The sequence below is a fragment of the Globicephala melas genome, chromosome 4 (assembly GCF_963455315.2).
Source record: "Globicephala melas chromosome 4, mGloMel1.2, whole genome shotgun sequence".
Lineage (NCBI taxonomy): Eukaryota > Metazoa > Chordata > Mammalia > Artiodactyla > Delphinidae > Globicephala > Globicephala melas.
The window spans coordinates 73,800,807-73,821,150 of record NC_083317.1 but is presented as its reverse complement, the minus strand read 5'-3'; the positions used below and the strand labels follow the sequence as shown (position 1 = coordinate 73,821,150).

The 20,344-nt window shown below is 35.4% G+C and overlaps 1 protein-coding gene across 7 annotated transcripts in view; it reads right to left on the bottom strand.

Annotated features, from left to right (window-relative positions):
• The window catches only part of ATP13A3 (ATPase 13A3), an 80,536-nt gene that overhangs the window by 47,189 nt on the left and 13,003 nt on the right, over nucleotides 1–20,344 (bottom strand). For 4 of the 7 annotated variants that reach the window (XM_030860455.3, XM_060298276.2, XM_060298275.2 and 1 more), the window contains 8 exons: nucleotides 9,489–9,587; nucleotides 8,874–9,047; nucleotides 8,042–8,224; nucleotides 7,670–7,740; nucleotides 5,629–5,709; nucleotides 4,408–4,477; nucleotides 2,290–2,424; nucleotides 1,740–1,812 (listed from right to left, as the gene is read on the bottom strand). In XM_030860455.3, coding sequence (XP_030716315.1) covers nucleotides 1,740–1,812; nucleotides 2,290–2,424; nucleotides 4,408–4,477; nucleotides 5,629–5,709; nucleotides 7,670–7,740; nucleotides 8,042–8,224; nucleotides 8,874–9,047; nucleotides 9,489–9,539 — 838 coding nt within the window. In that variant the 5' untranslated portion in view covers nucleotides 9,540–9,587. Of the gene's footprint in view, nucleotides 1–1,739; nucleotides 1,813–2,289; nucleotides 2,425–4,407; nucleotides 4,478–5,628; nucleotides 5,710–7,669; nucleotides 7,741–8,041; nucleotides 8,225–8,873; nucleotides 9,048–9,488; nucleotides 9,588–15,580; nucleotides 15,639–15,671; nucleotides 15,735–20,344 lie in introns of all 7 variants that reach the window. The other 3 variants (XM_060298272.2, XM_060298273.2, XM_060298274.2) reach the window with 3 other exon arrangements.

Genomic DNA, 20,344 nt, shown 5'->3' with positions numbered 1-20,344 from the left:
CCTAGTTCATTATTTCCTTAGAAGTTTATGTATTATATTCAAGTTAGTTAAACATTTCTTTAATGATCTTCCCAAGTAAAAGGTGGCCTTATATTTGGGCATTCTCTCTCTCTTCCCCTACCCCTAGATTTTATTAAACTATGCTTAGAAGAGACTTACACTGGTTTCTAAGCAAAGATGGGTGAGGAGAAAACTACTGTTTGTGATGTCAGTCTGCAGGACAAACACTCTTCCCTTTCTAAAAAAAGGTAGAAGTAGTTTACTAAGCTATGAGGAAACAACTTTTAAAGAATTCTGATGCTATTTTGCATGTAGTAAGTATAATAATCTTCATTTCTTAATAAGATCCCTTATTTTAAAAACGTGACTCAATGCCTTAATGCCACGTGAAATTCTAACCCTCTTAGGTGCACTGAGAAACTAAATATCAATGATCTGTTGGACTATACAAAGGGGATAAGGAAGCTAAACACTGAGCAGTGCATCTGTCCTAGCATCCCCAGGATCTTCAGCAGCAGCAGAGTGGGGAGAGGAGGAGCACCAATAAGCTACACATCTAAGACTGCAGCTAGGGAGGCAGAAACTATCAGCTAGTACTCTAGCAAGTGACCAGGAAGCGCAAGGAAGAAAGCAACCTGCCAGGCCAACTTGGGTTTACACCTGGATGTAGTATACTGAGCCAAGAGAATGCAGACTGATTTGGTTTTCCTGATCAATCAAAGCGGCTACTGTCTCCAAGGCCCATGATGCTGTGCTGCCTCCCCTTTATCTCCTTTACCTCTTCAATATCTCACCAAACTAACGTGTCCAAAACATTATCCTTCCCTACAATCCTGCTTCTCCTCCAGTGTTCCCTATTTAATTAAATGACACCAATATCCATGCCCCCAGCCTGACACCACTGTATCACCTTGCATCCAATGAATCATCAAATCTTCTTCAATGCCCACATTTAAGTATCTTTCAAACCCATCTCACCACTCTCCATCTCCACAACCCTCACCCTGATTCATTTCATGCCTTTAATATTAATCCCCTCTAAATAAGTTCGAACATGGCAGCCAGAATGATTTTTTCAAATAGGCAAATATGATCATATCACTCTCCTACTTAAAACTCTTCAGTGGCTTTCCACTGCCTTTTGGGAGAGTCCAAATCCCTTAACAAGCCTTAAAAGGCTGTCCACTATCTAGTTGCTGCCACTGAATTGCTTTCAGTTATTACAATGACAAAACTCTCTCTAATACCCAGGCCTCTGGGCACTTAGAACCCTCCTCTATCCCTCTCTCACCCCCACCTTACCACTTTCTCACCTACTTTTTATCTGTCTAATTCAATCACTTAAGAATACCTTTTCAAAGAAGGCATCCCTGACACCTACAGTAAATGAGCTCTAATATCTAACCCTGACTTCTCCCTATCATAGCATTTATCACACGTTACTGTTTCTGTTTATCATGTCTTTCCAACTAGACTGAAGTTCAATGATGGCAAGGACTATGTCCATCCACTGTATCCCAAGAGTCTAGTATAGTATGTGTCACATTATAGAAAAATACAATTTCACATAAATGAATGAATTTGATACAGAAACATGAGTACAAATCCAAACACACATTTTTATTTCTTATGGAAATAAGTGTATATGTATAATATATTGGGCTTGCTTCACACATTAGGGTTTAGTGGAAATCTTTTTAAATTTACTTTTCCAAGAGTAAACTGAAGTACTTACTTACCTTCATTTACTCTGCAAACTGAAACTCTCACAGTACTGTGAGCTGCCACCATGTCATGCAACATAATATATTGCTGAATCAGGGAAAAAAAAATTAACTTGTTAATATAAACTAACTCTTCAAGCTATTAGAAAGCAAGGGTAATATAAAATAAGGTAAGCTAAAATAATAAATTCATATCACTCTGCCTTTGAAAAGGTCAAGACCAAAAGATTCAAAGATCATTCAATATTTTAGCTCAAAACATTAGACAAAATAAGAAGCACTTTAATGAGACAGCCCTGAAAACAGCAGAATCAGCCCTCCAGTATTCCAGTCTTAGATAAGCAACTATAGATCCTACAGCCTCAAAGCAGTCAAGCGATACATTGACTCTTAAAAAGCAGCTGCCTTCCCCCACCTCAAAAAAGAGGGAAAGGGAGTACATATTCACATAACTAAAGAATAACTGTATGGAGTACTTACGTTATACCAAGCATCATTCTACACACCTTACGTGTTATTACAAAATACAAACACATTTGTGAAACCCATAATAAATTGGACTTACCTTTCTAATGGCATATAGGGAGCTTATAATTGATACTACAGACATAATCACAATGGCTATAGCATAGTAATAGTATTCATCTGTGCTCCACAGTATAACACTGAACAGCTGGAAAATGTAAAATGGGTTGAGAACCTAAAAAACAAGATTTTTAAGTCAAATTGAATGAGATGTTTATAAGCATACAGATTTAAGAAATAACCAACAGGATACTTACAGGATAAGCTCTGTAGTATCCTACGGTAACAAGTAACTACCCAAAGAGCAGGGCAAGATATTACTTTTTTTTTTTTTTTTTTTTTACCATCAAACTACTAGAGTTTGACTAAATAAGCTTAATTTATTTGCATCCATTTAGGTTCATACCAAACCCAAATACAGATTCAGCTAGAAACAGCTAACACGTGTGAATTTAGCTGTTCTTCATTCTGCTTTAGCAATAAAATACATTTACTTTCAATAATTACTGTGCTGCTAAAGGATACAAAAACTTTTAACCAACTGGAACAAACGTTTACTTATTATGAACTCGAAGCACTAATTTACTTATAAGTCAAAGGTTCACTGGAGTCCAAAGAGAAGACAAACATGAAATAAGTTACAGTTTTGCTTTCTCTAAGGAAATAATTAAGTATTAAAATCTGAATTAAAAAAAAGATAAGGAGTCCTGGCAATGGACTTTGTTTACCCAAATTTTATAGTATTTTACCAATTTCATTAATAACCCCCAATGTTTTAAAATTGATGCTTCTGTACTTTTTAAAGCACTTTCACATATATAGTCCCATTTTACTTCAATATCAAACGAGATGGGCTTCCCTGGTGGCCCAGTGGCTAAGAATCCGCCTGCCAATGCAGGGGGACACGGGTTTGAGCCCTGGTCCGGGAAGACCCTACATGCCGCGGAGCAACTAAGCCCGTGCGCCACAACTACTCAGCCTGCACTCTAGAGCCCATGAGCCACAACTACTGAAGCCCATGTGTCTAGAGCCCGTGCTCCGCAACAAAAGAATCCATTGCAATGAGAAACCCACACACCGCAATGAAGAGTAGCCCCCGCTCACTGCAACTAAAGAAAGCCCGCGCAGCAACGAAGACCCAAAGCAGCCATAAATAAATAAATCAAATAAATAAATAAATAAAAGTTCCCTTAAAAAAAATCAAATGGATCATTAAAGGATTTCCTACAATTTTACCAATAAAGGAACAGCAGGGAGAAAGGTCTTCTAATGACCAAAGCTAGTTACTGATGAAGTCACATTATAAACCAGTGTTTCTAATTCCTAATCATTATTACACTTTGCTATGCTCTAAAGCAGATTATATGGCCACTCTCAGGAACTGACGGAAAACAATCTGTACCTTCTACTAAAAGTATTCACTCAATACAGCTAATTCTATACTTTAGCCCCAAACCAGAAAGACTGGAGAACCCACTCTCCTCGGCAAAACCACTTACTCCTTCCTTTACATGCCTGCAATCCCTCATTCCCCACCGCTTCTACGGCTCTTACAACTGAAGGGTCACCACAGTAACTACTGACATGTATTACTCCTGGGCTAAAGTGCAAGCTCCTCATTGTTACTCATCATGTCATGTTTTTAATTCCAAACTTCTGGCACAATGCCTAGTTCCTAAGAGTGTACCACCTGAAGAAAACATGATTAATCGCTTTTAAAATTAGAAGGAGGGACTTCCCTGGTCGTCCAGTGGTTAAGATTCCACGCTTCCACTGCAGAGGGCACAGGTTCGATCCCTGGTCAGGGAACTAAGATCCCACATGCCACACAGCGCGGCCAAAAAAATTAGCGGGAAAAAAGAAAAGACAGGTGTATACATCTGTATAATAGGGTAAGGTTTAGATGTGCAACTTCCTGAGAGTAAAAAAACAAAAAACAACAGACTTCGAAAAGAAAAAAATTAGACAAAATAAAAAAGTAATCATGCTCCCAAATTACTGATCTATCAGAGGAATATCTTTCTGCCCTTCCAAGTAAAAAAATAAGCAAAGAGAAGTTAGGAAACAAAACACCAAGGATATCATTACTTAAATCCTGGCTCTTTTCAAATGGCAAACCTATTGATCACAAATGTTGAGACAAGTACAATTGTCTTACCTCCTTAATTAGAAGCTTAAAAACTGAAGGCACTTTCACAGCAATTTCATTTACTCCATAAAGCAATTTTCTATAACAGGAAAATACAATAATAATATTACATTATATTATATCATAATAACAATTTAGGGAAGGCATTGCGTTAGATAAGGCTCAAACCACCGACTGCTCCTTAAATCCAGGACTTAAACGTTCATGTTTCTAAACAGCTGTCTTCTACAATTTAAACTCTCTATCTACAGTATTTAAATCAATGTAGTCCATACTGGATAACTATACTGTTATCACTTTATCTTTTTGTGTGACAAGTACCTTTCCCACTAGTCTATAATAACCATATCAACAAAAGACTTTCTTTTCCACCCATGAACAAAATACATCTCAACAATTTTGAATTGCAATTAATTTTTGCAAGAGACTACGTAAGTAAATTTGAGGGGTCCTGTACTATTTTTCTAATAAGAATACTGTACTAAAAATGTTTATTTCAGAACATTATACATTTGGCTTTTTTTAATGCTTAAGTTGCTTAAAACCTTCCACTTAAATTCCTTATAATAGTACTTCCTATATGATACATTAATTCTTGCCTTTTATGAAGTAGAAGCCTGAATGAATGAATTTATATTCCAACCCTTTGAAAGAACATGCTATAGGAGTACAAGAAAATTTCTAGTGTAGTTGAAAAAGGCATTTATCTCTACGATATGTAATACACTGGTATACTTTTATACTTTAGCAAAGAATAACACTATAAGAAGGATTATGTCTCCCAATTTACAAATTTTCATTGTGGTAAATTTGAGCTCATGCTTACAATTCCCAACATTTCAGTAAATCTAAGATTTGAACTGTAAGACATTCCATGATTTTATGTACTATCAAGAAAGACAAAAATGCTGTCAAGTAAAGGATGACACTCCACCCACTGTATGACACACCCTCCTTATAGAGATGTTAAAATGCAGGGAAGTGTGCACCTTAGAACTGATGAAATACAGTACATTATCAGGGATATTCACTTCAAAATCAGCTTCAACATTTTTATAATTCTTAAACTGAGAGACAATGTTACCCAAATAAAATATCAATAAGTTGTCATCTACTATAACACTTAAATACCTGTTAATATTACAACTATATGGTAAAAGGGTAGACTATATATACTACTTTATTTAGGAATTTTGATAATAGGTCTAACTTTAGTTGGATAAAAATTACCTGTAGGCATGCATCCCCTTTGTCAGTCCTGCACTATGCTTTTCATAAATTGACGTACAAGAAACACCTTCATCCAGTCCCCTAAATAAATCCAAAGTTTTTACTTTAAACAAAGTTTAAAATATCCATATTTCTCAATGCCTCATTTTTCTATATTCCTGGTTTTAAAGTGTGACTTCCTTACAAATAGAAACCCCTAACAAAAACTGAGATATGGATGACAATTTTTAAATCTCCAATTCCTAAGATAAAACAATAATGAAAGGTCTAAGTCTCAAATATGACAACTTCTAAATTATCCAACGTGTCACATAATAAGATGGCTCTCAATACTCAAGCTTATGTAACAATATTATTATCCTTTAAGTCTGTGCCAAAGTTTTAAGAGCAAATAATTAATAAAATTAAAGTATGACTAACTCAAGAATTCCAAACTAAAGATGAAAAAGTTTTTACTTTTTATCTAGTTTTCCCTCTTCAATTTTTAAGCTTCACTCTAAGAAGTCCTACTCATTTTTCTTTCTACAAAAGCATCCATCTAAATCCTTCCCTCATCTAATACATACTGAGAAGAGAAGTGCTGAATCTGTATGAGTCACAGGCAATGTCTAAAATCTGTAACTATTAAAACTGGGATTCAACTAGCATATCTACTTTCCACCACAAATGTCTTAATTATGCTTATTTTAACTGAGATGCTATTCAGAAAAACTCTAAAGAGAATATAACACATCATTTAACTCCAATCCTTTTCTACTTTTTTCGGATAGAAAAACCAAGCCCCATGATTAGCTGCTATCACTGGGATAAGTTTAAATTCTACAAGTTGGTATGGTTGGCAAAGGCTACACAGCAAATATGTTTGACTCTTTTTTCCCACTGAGATGGATTACTTCTCCAAAGGTAGCAGGGATCAGCTCCAAGTCAAAATTTTTTTAAAAAACAAAATGACAATTTATAGGCAGTGTTCTATAAAGAAATCAATGGTTCTTAACTAGGAATGGTCTTCAGAAGTAGGCATGTGGAATTGCCCTGCTCCATTCCAGAATATACCAATTCTTTAGTGTCTGAGGAAAAAAATCCAGGCATGAACATTTTAAATGTTCACAAGGTGATTCTTTTTTTACTGCTAATATTAAGAATTCCTTTGCCACTCTCAAGCAACGATACTTAACAGTGTTTAATCACTTTAACAGCAATAAAAATAGAATCCTAGTTTAGTACTTATATCATTTGAAGCCTCCACAAAAAATAAATTTTAAAGGATTATTCCAATATGTCCTACCCAAGGCTTAACTTGTTTGATGATGTCCCATCTTTATCCACATATTAAAGTGAAATTTATGTTTGTCTATCACTCCATCCCTCAAGTACAAGTGGATGGAACTGTCAGGAAATTGAGAGGTGATAATTCAGATACGCTGACAGGCTAAAAGGTACACTCGAAATTCACTTTGAGGTGAACCCTCAAAAAGAAAAAGAACTGAAAGACTAAAAGGTATACTCAGGGCTTCCCTGGTGGCACAGTGGTTGAGAGTCCACCTGCCAATGCAGGGGACACGGGTTCGTGCCCCGGTCCAGGAAGATCCCACATGCCGCGGAGTGGCTGGGCCCATGAGCCACGGCCGCGGAGCCTGCGCATCCGGAGCCTGTGCTCCGCAACGGGAAAGGCCACAACAGTGAGAGGCCCGCATACCACAAAAATATAAATAAATAAATAAATAAATAAATAAATAATAAATAAAGGTATACTCAAAATTCACTTTAGATGAATCCTCAAAAAGAAAAGGACTCAGACTGGATTTTGGGAGCATACTGCTTCTAACTTTTATGTAAGTTTTGCCAAGGTACAAGCTGCAGATAGGATTTATTCTAAAATGGTTAGTAAGTATTCAAATAACACCAAGAAGTTATTAATGAACAAGTGAATGAAAGTTATGTAACAAAAACCTCTTCAATTTTATGTAACACTAAAATGAATTCTTTTCTAGCTAAAACATTATCAAGATACTCATAATCCAAACAAAAGAAAAGTACGTACTTTAAGAAAACAAAATTGTGAAGGGTATCATTCCAGAAGTATTTTACACTATGGTGGGTGAAATAACGAATCTGTAGAACATACATAAAGGTTATATCAAAAAGCATTATTATCACTTGTTAACAATTAAGTTTACTAACACAAATTTAGCATATAATGTAACAACTATTAAAATTAAAGCAATCACATGTGACATGTAATCTATTTCTTCTAGTAAATAACTAAAGTGTTATATACAATGATAAATAGGCATTTTATATGCATATAATCTCAAACAAAAAACTGCAAGTACAAAATTATAGACTATCCGTAATAGTATAAAATGTAACAATTCTGGTTCTTAAAGGAACTTTGAGACTAAGATCACAATACCTGTTGTGATTGAGGCTGTGAATATTTATTCATCTCAAGCCTATTCTCTTCAGCCAGATTTTCAGTTAAGTGAACTGCATGGCCATTTGAAACCTTATTAGCCATAGATTTGGGGCTTGAAAATGGGGGAGTTTCCAGAGAAAGCAAGCGAATTTTTGCACAAAACCACATTCTGAATTCATCCTTAGAAGAGAAAGGAATAAGGATAAAGAGTCAATTATGCATATTACATAACCATATATATTGGTTTCCATTCTTTACACGATATATTATTTACTTATCTCTAATTGAGAAAGTTCACTTTTTACTCACTAAATGTTAAACCATTTCGAATTACGAAGATGCATAAATTCAAACATGAAGTGCTTTCAACTGCTCACCATTTTATATGTCATACTTCACTGAGAGGATCTCATAAAAGATCATAATTTCTTAATTTATCCAACTATATACTGAGACTAGATATTAAAGCCTCTTATAAAATGTTTCCAATTAGGATTTTAAAACAAATCCTAGGGTGCAACAGCATTGCACAGTAGAAGAGATCTGGGATACAGTCCTGTCAAGAGACCTTGATAGACCAACCACTGATCCAATCTCTCAGTGCATCAAGAACTATAAAAAAGGGTAGATGTGATCATTTTTAAGATTCCTTTAAAGTCTAATCACTGGGATAATAGTCACTTCAAACACAGATGCTTTAGAAATACTAGGATTAGTATTCCTCATTGTATCCTAGCAGTGATGTTCTCTTCGTATTTTATTTTGAATACACACAAAGACATTATTTTACTCCTCAAATAATCAGCTACAAGTAAACACGTGGACTTACAGTAGTCCTCAGCAGCACCACTTCACAGTCTTTAACTGCAGCTCTAATACAGGTTGCCTTTACCCGCCACTCGGGCATCCAATAGAGGAGCAGGAGAAGAAAGCCGCCAGTACACACCACTCCGAGAGAAACTATGGCAAGCTTCCAGCGACACAAATTATAGCCATAAATCTCCTGCATGGACATAGTGATTACACATCAAGTGACATGAGAGGTAAATTTCAAAGTGAGAACCCTATCTTTCCCCCCACATACCACCAACAAAGACTTGAGTTTTATTAAGCTGACCTTAAACATTTTTTATAAATGGAAAATTAGAAAATTTGCATTTGGGATATATTTAAGCATTAGCTAATGTAACTTCTTAAATTATCAAATGAAAAAACATATCTCTTTCCTCTAAGTTTTAACAGTTCACAAGTGAAGCAGGAACTATACTGGAACCAGAGGTGTTACATAATCCCAACTCAAAAACATAGTCAGAAAGACGACAGCACACCGATTTAGCTGTTGTTTTACTGTATTTTAGTTTAGCAGTTTTTTAAATATACTTTTCTACTTCCCTAGAAATATAAATTCTTCACACTTTATAAGTATATTATAAAAGCTGGTTACCATTTCATCTTCTTGACCCTGGTTGATAGTCTTTCTTTCTTCTTTGTCCATATCTACAGTGGTTGGAAAGGTCTTGTGCTTCAGAACAATTGAAGATAACTGAGGGAAAGAGGAACAAATATTAGAACATTATCTTATATCTTGGTAGACTATATCTGATACTAACTTCATACTACCAGATTTCCTGTTTTGATGCAAGTTTAACTGATATTTAAGTAGTCATTAAAGTGCTGATTCTCGTGACATTTTCAATGGTGTGCCAGTTCTTGAAACTGCCTGGCTTACTACTATCACAAAACTTGGCATATTTCATTAATTAATTTATACTAGCACTAGCCTTGCTACAAAGCCATTTAAATTCTGAGAGAAACTATTTCTACAGACTCTTCCTTTTTCATTCCCCAGACTCATCTACTGAGCACCTATCACATGTATGGCAATTGCTGGGTTAATCTCTAAGGCAGGTGTACCTCTATTGGAGACCACTCAACTGACTATGTCATTCTGATGCCAAGTCCACTGAGCAATCTTATTGTTCCTGACTACCCATAATGCTTGTGTAGGAAAAAATTCATTGAGCCCACTGACAAAAATCTTTTTCCTGTATTAAAAAAACAGATTAAATTCAAATATTAGACATTCAGCCACACATTAAAGAGAGTTGCAAAATGTAAAACAATGCCAGTTTTCTCGTTTTTTTTTTTGCTTCTGGAAAATATATATATTTTTGGAAAATATGTTACTTAACATGTAGTATCTATAACTGTTCTATTAAATTAATATTCTTAAAGATCTATAAAAACTAATGTGGCGATAACAGGTATAACACATAAACAAAAGCTCCTTAGGGTTCACAACAGTTTTCAAGAATGTAAAAGGGTCTGAGCCCTGAGCCCAAAGAGTTTGAGAGCCACTGCTTTAGACTAGGCTGATCTCTGCAGAACACAGTGGGAATATTACCTCCCTCATTCCAGACGCCATACCTCCACTCATCTATATGGTGTATAGCACAAGTCTGACACACGGTAGGCACTCAAAAAATACTTGCTGAATGAATGACCTGATAAAGAATTTGTGCTAAGACAGCAATAGCCACATGTAATGTTTACATGATATGAATTAATAGCAAAGTAAAACCAACTGCAGGATTTCAAGTTAATCCCCCCCCCATAAGACTACTGAAATCTCCTGATTTATGTCATCAACAAAATGACCAATAAAAAATATTGATGCCTCCTGAATGGGCAAAGTTTCTCTACTTTCTGGTAGCCCTGAAGATGGGGTTAGGGCTAGGTAGAGTCAGGGCTTTCCACAGAAATAAAATGCAAGAGTTTGATTACAAACACACACATACACACACAATATATTGGACTCAGTGCCATCTTGGAAAAGAAGACTCAGAGATATCTTGTTTCTCAGAGGAAAACAAGACACATTATCATACAAAACCTTTTAGGCAATTTAGTAACAATTTCTTTTCAGTCTAGGGTACTGTTAGAGCCCTGAAAAGTATAGTACTAGAGTCATCCCACCATTGTAAGACTGTTCCATCAAACCAATACAACTTGAGGCAGCAGTTATTCTCAAGGGCTATACACCTGCTGCTACAGACTTTGGGGGAGAATTAGCAAGTCCAACCTCTTTCCCTGTAGAAAAGATCAGCTGTTGTTGCCTGAACCTGTAAGGTTTAGTCCAATCCTGCAAGGTTTCAAATGTGCACATGCCTACCTTCAAAGGGTAATAAGGCAAAGGAACTCTGCCCTGACACTGTCCCCACTAAAGAATCCAGTCTGGGGTTCTTAACCTTTAATCCGTGGTTCTTCCTTAAGCTCTGGACTATGTCTCAGGATCATCACTCAGGATTTACCACTCATTTTTAACAACCAAAACATATAATTCTGATCCCCATTTCCCACCACCACCTAAAATATGTTTCTCGAGGGGAAGAACCTCTTCAAATTCTTAAGTGGAGAGACTTCTGCTTCCAACCAAGACTAGCCCTCCTAACTAAAACAACAAAATGAATAAAATATATAAAACTATATAGCCTTCAAGGAGCTGGACGTCAATGAAAGAAACTGATACAAAAATGGGTGAGCTCTACAATTGTCCCAGTTTACAAACTGAATAATTTACAGGATGCAAAAAAAAAAAAAAGTGTAGGACAGGAAACCCAGGGGGAGCCCAGCAATCTTCCTGAGTTGAAGAGATGAAGCTGGGAGTCTGGGGAGGCACCAAAGTGACTGGGTTTGCAGGGCAGATTACCAGAGAAGAGGTATGTACAGAGAAGGAACACTGAAAATCTGCAAAGTGGTCCCTTCTCAAGTCTTCAGCTGAATACTGATCAGCACTTGTGTGTGAGGAAACTACCAAGACCAGGGGAAAATCCACCCAAAAGGTTTAAGGGGAAAAATGCATCAGGGCTCACACAGGGCTGGGCAGAGTACCTGTTCCCACCAATCAGTGGGAAAACCTCATTAGCTGCATGAAATCAGGCGGAGTACTCAGAGGGTTTTGCTTCAGTAGTGGGTTCAAATTAACCTGAAACTAAAAGCTACTCTGTTCCTGCCTAACAAAACTTTTAAGACTTGAAAGAATAAAATTGTTTCCAAGTAACTTAACTGCTTCACAGAACACAGTCCAAGGAGATTTACAGGAATACAAAATATCCAGTTACAATGTCTGATATCCAATTAAAACTTAACAGGCTTGGGCTTCCCTGGTGGCGCAGTGGTTGAGAGTCCGCCTGCTGATGCAGGGGACACGGGTTCGTGCCCCGGTCCGGGAAGATCCCACATGCCGCGGAGCAGTTGGGCCTGTGAGCCATGGCTGCTGAGCCTGTGCGTCCAGAGCCTGTGCTCCGCAACGGGAAAGGCCACAACAGTGAGAGGCCCACGTACCGCAATAAATAAATAAATAAATAAAAACAAAAAAACTTAACAGGCTTGCAAAGAAGCAAGAAAATATGACCCACAATGAGAAAAATCAAAGGACAGAAGAGGACCTTGAACTGACAGAGATAATAGAACTGGTAGACAAGGACATTAAAATGACTGCAAAGGAACTCTGCCCTGACACTGTCCCCACTATAGTTCATATGTTCAAAAAGCAAGAGGAAAGACTGATCATGTGAAGCAGAGACATGAAAAATATAAAAAAGAACCAAATCAAACATAAAATAAAAAGTACAATGTCTGACATGAAAAACACACTAGATGGGATTAACAGCAGATTCGATATTACACAAAAATAATCAATGAACTTGAAGACATAGTAATAGAAATATCCAAAATGAAAAATGGAGAGAAAAAAGACTAGAGGGGAAAAAAAGCTAACATAACAGCATCAGTAAGCTGTGTGACAATCTCAAGCACCCTGATATACATGTAAGGCAGGAGGGAATAAAAAATATGTAATTCTATAATGGCCCCAAAATTTCCAGATTAGATGAAAAACTATAAACCCACGGATCCAAGAAGTCCAACTAACACTAACCAAAGAACATAAGAAATTAAACCAAGGCATACCATCATCAAAACCCATGATGAAAAATGGGTTATATATATAAATATATATATATATACATACACACACACACACGTATATATATACATGTATATATATGTGTGTGTATATGTATATATATATGTGTGTGTATATGTGTGTGTGTGTGTGTGTGTGTGTGTGTGTGTGTATATATATATATCTTGAAAGAAGCCAGAGAAAAAAGACATGTCACATACAAAGGAAAATAAATAAAAATGACATTAAATTTCTTGCTTAAAAACAATGCAGGCGAAAAGACAGTAGGGCAACATCTCTGAAGTACTGAGAAAAAGAAACTATTCTGAGAATTCTACACCCAGCAAAAATATCTTCCCAAATCAAAGGTGAAATAAAAGTCTTTTTCAGATACAAAAGCTGGGAAAAATTCACCAGCAGTGAACCTACACTATTTAAAAAAAAAAAATTGTTAAGAGAATTCCTCAGATGGGGGAAAAAAAGATAACCAATGGTAATAAGGATCTCCACAAAGGATTGATGAGCACCAGAAATGGTAACTAAGAGGGTAACTATACACAGCAAAAGCACAAAGAACATGGAGAAATGAAAGTACACTCTTACAATGCTCTTAAGAAAGTAGAAAAAGAACAGCAAGTTATACCCAGTGTAGGCACTTAAGGGAAAGACTAAAACTCAGAGAAGAAATAAATGAAATTTTAAAAAACAGAAAAATGATGAAAAAATCAATGAAACCAAAATCTGGTTCTTTGACATTAATAAAATTGATCATTTCTAGTTAAACTCAAAGGGGGGGGCACAAATTATCAATATCAGGAATAGAACAGGAGACATCGCTATAGATTATGCAGATATCAGAAGGATAATCAAGGAACCAACAAGCAACTTTATACAAACAAACCAACTTTTCTGCAGGTTTGAACTTACTTCCCAATAAAAAAACTTAAAAAAAAATCTTTATCAGTCAGGGGATGGCTGTGAGTTGATAACTGCTAAAGCTGACTTAAAAGCTGAGTGATGGAAAAAAATTAAAATGAAAAAAAGAAAAAAAAAGCTGAGTGATGGTCCATGAGAGTTCATTATACTCATCTTTCTACTCTTTAATATGTATAAATTGTCCATAATGGAAAAGTTTTCTTAAATAAATAAAAGCCATCCATTTGCTAAAATATGACACAAATGAACTTATCTATGAAACAGATTCAGAGACACAGTGAATGGACTTGTGGTTGCCAAGGGGGAGAGGGTGTGTGGGAGGGATGGATTGGGAGTTTGGGATTAGCAGATGCAAACTATCATATATAGAATGGATAAACAAGGTCCTACTGTATAGCACAGGGAACTATATTCAATACCCTGTGATAAACCAAAATGGAAAAAATATGAAAAAGAATGTGTGTGTGTGTATATATATATATATATGTGTGTATATATATATATATATATACACACACACACACACAATTGAATCACTTTTTATACAGCAGAAATTAACCCAACACTGTAAATCAATATACTTGAATTAAAAAAAAAATTCACCCATCTGAAGTGAAAATAAAATTTTCAGAGGATAGTCATTCCTGGCACAAAGGGATATGAATCTTGAGGACTCTGAGTCCCAAATCTACCGACTCAACCTATTATGTTCAGGTATTATCCATAAACTCTTACCCCTGGGTTTTGAATCTAACTCTTCTTCACTCTTGTCTTTCATCCATTGCCTAGAAATATAGATGTACTTCCCCACTTCTGTAAATTCTAAGTTTTCAATGTAGAATATATTTGCAGATAAATAAGCATGCTTTTCATAATTTTAGAAAAAGAACTATCATTAAAATTCAATGTTTTCCTTAATTCCATATGCTCATAACTATTTAAAATCTTTTCCCCAAATATCTCTTGACAGAGTTCAAATTAGTCCAAGATAACTATATTTTCATCTCATCTTCTACAGGTAAAAACTGACCACAACAAAAAAATACTCAAATTATTTTTAAATGAGCCATTACACATGGTGCACTGCCTACAACAATCTATGTTCATACTTTTCTAAATACAATTCTTGACCGTATTATCTCATTACTCTTTTTATAAGTGTTATTTCTCTGAAATTTAACTTACTTTTTGAGGCAAAGTTCTACTTTTTAAGGCAAAGTTCTTAAGTCTTACCAAACTTTACCAAAGATGAAATGTTAAAAATAATTTAAGTAATTCAAATTAAAAGTTGCTCTAAAAGTCACCAATTATTGTTCTCTATAAACATATTATACTTCATAGGAAATTACTAAGAATTCACTCGTCACATAAACTTTTAGTAAAACCCAGTGAGACAACTGCAACAGCTTACATTTAAAACATATACATATCATAAATGTATAAATTTTAAAAACATGTACATATATAGAAAGCCCTTAACATTTTTATGACATCATGAAGATAAAAATCTATATAACATATTTCAAAATATATTACTTATCAAGATGAAAATACATATTAAATACTATCCTACCATTTACCCAATTAGATATTTAAAACATTAATATCGAACTTCTAAAATCCATTTAACTTACAGAAGTATAACTTCCGGTGGTTTGCTTGAGGGCATGTGCTTTTTAATCAAGTCAATTTCTAGATCATAAAAAACAAAGAAATTTTTCTTACCAATAGCACTGTATCATCATTCCTTCCAACTGTTGATATTAGCAGAGCTTTCAAAAGCCGGCTCTTAATAACAAAAATAAAATGAAACTAAGCATAAAAATCCATTCAAATGACAATTTTCTGCCACATACTTGTTTGGGTTCTTTTTGAACTGTTTTCAAAATGACTAAGACATTAAAATTTAGGATTTTTTAATGCTCCAATTTTAAATGGGTTTTCAGAAGACATACCTTCTGCCATCTGACTGTCACTGCAGAGCTCCTATTACGTGAATAAATCATATCTAGCTAGCATACTGAAGTCCCAATTCCACGGTGCATGACTGAGCCTTGATGTTATCTAAATAGCAAGCAGCTTATAGGCTATTGTGCTTAACCAAACCCTTCCTTGCATTTACAATGAACCTGATTTTTTTGTGTGAGTAAAAACAGCAGCACAGGACAAAGTGAAGCTATCAGGAATAAATCACACAAAATCTAATGCTAATTTTTGTGAAAGTTAACTCATTTTTTCATATTATGTAATTACTAAGAACCATTTAAGGTACAGTCTTAAACCTAGGGTTAAGAGTCAGATCTCATTTCCTAAAACAAGATGAGCTGGACTTAACAAGCATAGAATCCCCACACCTAAGGCATCTTTGCTTCAAACCTGAGTTTCGCACAAGCTGTAACAATATTATAGTATTATATGTGGAGGGTTTTCTTTGAGGATACTCAATGTATGTGCTTAGATTTCCAAAGTAGGTAATTTTATGAGGTGAATTAGGGAATGAATGATCTGCTACTCAAGTAAAACCTCAAGCAAATTCTGAATAAATATTTTTAATTTAATTTTTTACTTCTGTTGGTATTTGCCAACTTCAGGGAAACTGAAGTTAAAAAAATAAAATTAGAGCTTCCCTGGTGGCGCAGTGGTTGAGAGTCCGCCTGCCAATGCAGGGGACACGGGTTCGTGCCCTGGTCCGGGAAGATCCCACATGCCGCGGAGCGGCTGGGCCCGTGAGCTGTGGCCGCTGAGCCTGCGCGTCCGGAGCCTGTGCTCCGCAACGGGAGAGGCCACAGCAGTGAGAGGCCCGCGTACCACACACACACACACACATACACAAAATTAAATTAAAAATGTACTATTCAATATTTGCAAAACTAAATAAGTATTAAAAATTCTGAAATGATATTTTTTGTAAGTTTGGAACATGTACTTCTTAAGTTTTAAAAATTAAAACTGCACTAAAACTTTTGGGCCACCTTGTATTGTTGAAAAACAAAATGAATCATCCCACTTTATTTTGTAGTTCTAGGTTTTTTCCTGAGAATTAAACATACCTATACATGTTAAATAAAGATTTGATAAACACATCTTTCAGAACCACAAAACAAAGGGTGTTTCAAAGATTCTGAAGTATAAACAGCAAAGCCAGCATTCTGTATTATTTCATCAATATTTCAATCAATATTATTTCATTGTCAAATTTGTAGCATCCACAGCAATTAAGATGACTTTCTGCAATTCAAAAGCGTTCTACCTTTACAACTGAAATATGCCCTATTAATATAAAATCCTAACTCTACTCACTGTCCAACCTTAATTTTAGTATCTATACAAATATTTGTGTAAAAAGAATGACAAAATCTCAATCTCCCAACAACAGTAACCAAATTGTGACAACTTTATGAGGGCAAAACTTAACACTTCAAGTCAGCTCCTAACAATAAGAATGACATAATATAATTTAATGAATACATGGAAATTTTACGAGGATACCAGCTAAATCTTAACAAAGCTCTACTCAATACCCATTTTATCACTTCCCATCTTGAACTTTCTCTTATAATACATGCTTTTGTTTCTGTGTTTAGGCTTAAGGAAGACCATTGTATCCAATATACACCAAACTAAAACTGTATTTACATTTGTAAAATGCAGTCTTTGTAAAATTATTTTTTTTGTAAGTTATAAAACAATGTGATAGCTGTAACAAAATAAGTTATAATTAGGAAAGATAATGCAATTTTCTGTCTTAGGGTCAATTCAAGAACATTAAGAGTCATAACCTAACCTACACTATAACATACATGCATACATTTTTATCACTTTTATTATATTCGCTATTTAAAGAAAGAAATCAACCCATTTATTCAGAGAAACCCCATGTGGTAAGACTATCATTAGACAAAATAATGGCTTTGAGTATTACAGTCAATTGTATAGTATTTAATCAGTAAAAACTGGGAGAAGGTACCTTTGGACTGACAAATGGTATCTATGCTTTATTCTCATTATTAAAAAAAGGAAATGAGTAAAACATATAATTTATATACAGCATAATTAAGTTTGTCTACTTAATATGAATGAGAGATTTTTTTCATTTATTCAACTTACTTTGAACTTAAAACTTTTATACTTCCCCTTAAACCTTCCTCATGTATGTGACTTTCTAAAACTCCATACTCAAGGACTGAGAGTTATGAAAGTATTATAATTGCTAGATTGATTTCAAAATCTTACCATCTATTATGAAAAATGCTACAGCAGACAACTGAAAGCAGTAGAAAGGCTCACTATGATAAGACCAGTCCTAAAGAGTGAATATTCAAAACTGGCAGAACCAAAAAGGCCTCAAAAGAAAACTGGCACCCACCCCTAAGACAACCAAAGGATGAATATAGCTGTAAATTGGTGACGTAACTATCAGGGGTAACAGTGTGTCAGGATGGGAATGAGGGAGACTTTTGTGCTCTTTGAATGCTTTCACCATCTATGTGCAATAATATTTTTAAATAGTTAAAGAAGAAAGTAAAGGAAGAAGACTGAGCATATGTACAGAATTCTAATTCTACCACACGTGGCCAACTGTGGGCCTGAACTTGTAGGACCCTCCAGATGGTCTCTATCAGACCATTCCACTCTCTTTGCCTGGATGCACTCTTATTGTTATTTTACCCCAGACAAGGTAAAGTACCATTTTGAAGGCTCCTTTAACAAGCATATTTCAAGAAAGCTACAGTTAGCTATTTTTATTTTTCTGTCTCCTCCATATTTTGGCTCCACTGAGGAAAAGTACTAGCCAGTGATACAGCATAAGCAACAGCAAATTCTAAATTATTTTATCAAACTAATTCAACTATAAGTATTAAGTGAGCATATATGACATATTCACTACTATGTTAGGAACAGTAGGAGATATACAACTTTATCCCAAAATACAAAAAAACAAAACAAAAACAAATGAAAAGAGTACACAACTCAAGAATCAGCTTCAATTTGTTCTTAAATGTCAATTAATTCAACACGAACTATTTTGCAAGTTCCTTCACCCATCTTGGTTTCAACTTCTCCACTAAAATGAGACGGTTGTAATACTGGGTTGGCCAGAAAGTTTGTTTGGGTTTTTCTGTAACATTTTACAGAAAACCCGTACGAACTTTTTGGCCAACCCAATAACTCATGATTTACTCCAACCATGAAAGCTTCTGAGCTACACAAGTATCGCCTGTGTATACAGCCTTCTCTTGCACTCTTTCACCACTAGGTGACGTTCCAACATTGGTAAGAAAAGAGGCTGACAGTTTTCACAAGCCTTAGCAAGGCAATCACTGATCAAGAATGATTAAAGGTAAGAAATTTTATATAGTTTTTTTTAGTACCAATGGAAATACTAATAAGAGAAAGTAGGAGTTGCCTATAATAGAAATTCTATTTCATGTGTCTCAATGGAAAAATAAGACATGGCAATAAACATAAAACATGATAATGGGAGGGAAAGGCAGGTATATTATTCCCTTTATAAAGATTACTGCCAAATTCACAATCATCTGAAACTAGAATTTAGGGATCTTACAATGCTATAGAACCAGGGAGGGGGAAAACAGTAACAATTAAAGAGCACATGATCCTATTAGAAAACAAGATGAGGTAAAGTATGAAATTACGTGATAAAACATTATTTGCCTATTAAATTGGCACACACACACAAAAAAGAGCACCTTTATACACTGCTGTTAAGAGTGCATCTGTACTAGCTTTTTGGAAAACCAACTGACAGTATACAAAAATTTAAACTTCCTACATACTTTGATCCAACAATCCCAATTAGAAATCCATGTCACATGTACCTATACATGTATGTTACTACTAACAGTTTCTTCAAATTCCTCTCTGCATTGTTAGACTTATGAAATAGACTATAAATGTTTTGTGCTTTTTTTTTTTCTTTAGGGGTGAAAGTGGGTACCTACAAACAACCAAGGCTAGCTGAAACAAATGAGAGTATTTTAAAACACGCACAAAAGAAATTGTGTGCCATGGGCATTTAATACAATAAGAATTGACAAATCAAGAGTTCTAGTAACAGGGTCCAGTGGTTAAGAATTCACCTTCCAATGCAGGGGACACGGGTTTCGATCCCTGGTCAACCCTGGTTGGGGAACTAAGATCCCACATGTCGCAGGGCAACTAAGCCCACGAGCCACAACTAGAGAGCCCATGTGCCACAACTACTGAGGCTGTGCGCTCTGCAACCCACGTGCCACAACAAAAAGCCCGTGCACCGCAACGAAGATCCCATGTGCCGCAACTAAGACCCAACGCAGCCTAATTTATTTATTTATTTTAAAAAAGAGTTCTAATAACAACTGTATAAATAAACCAAATTGTTTGTGCCTAAGTCCCCA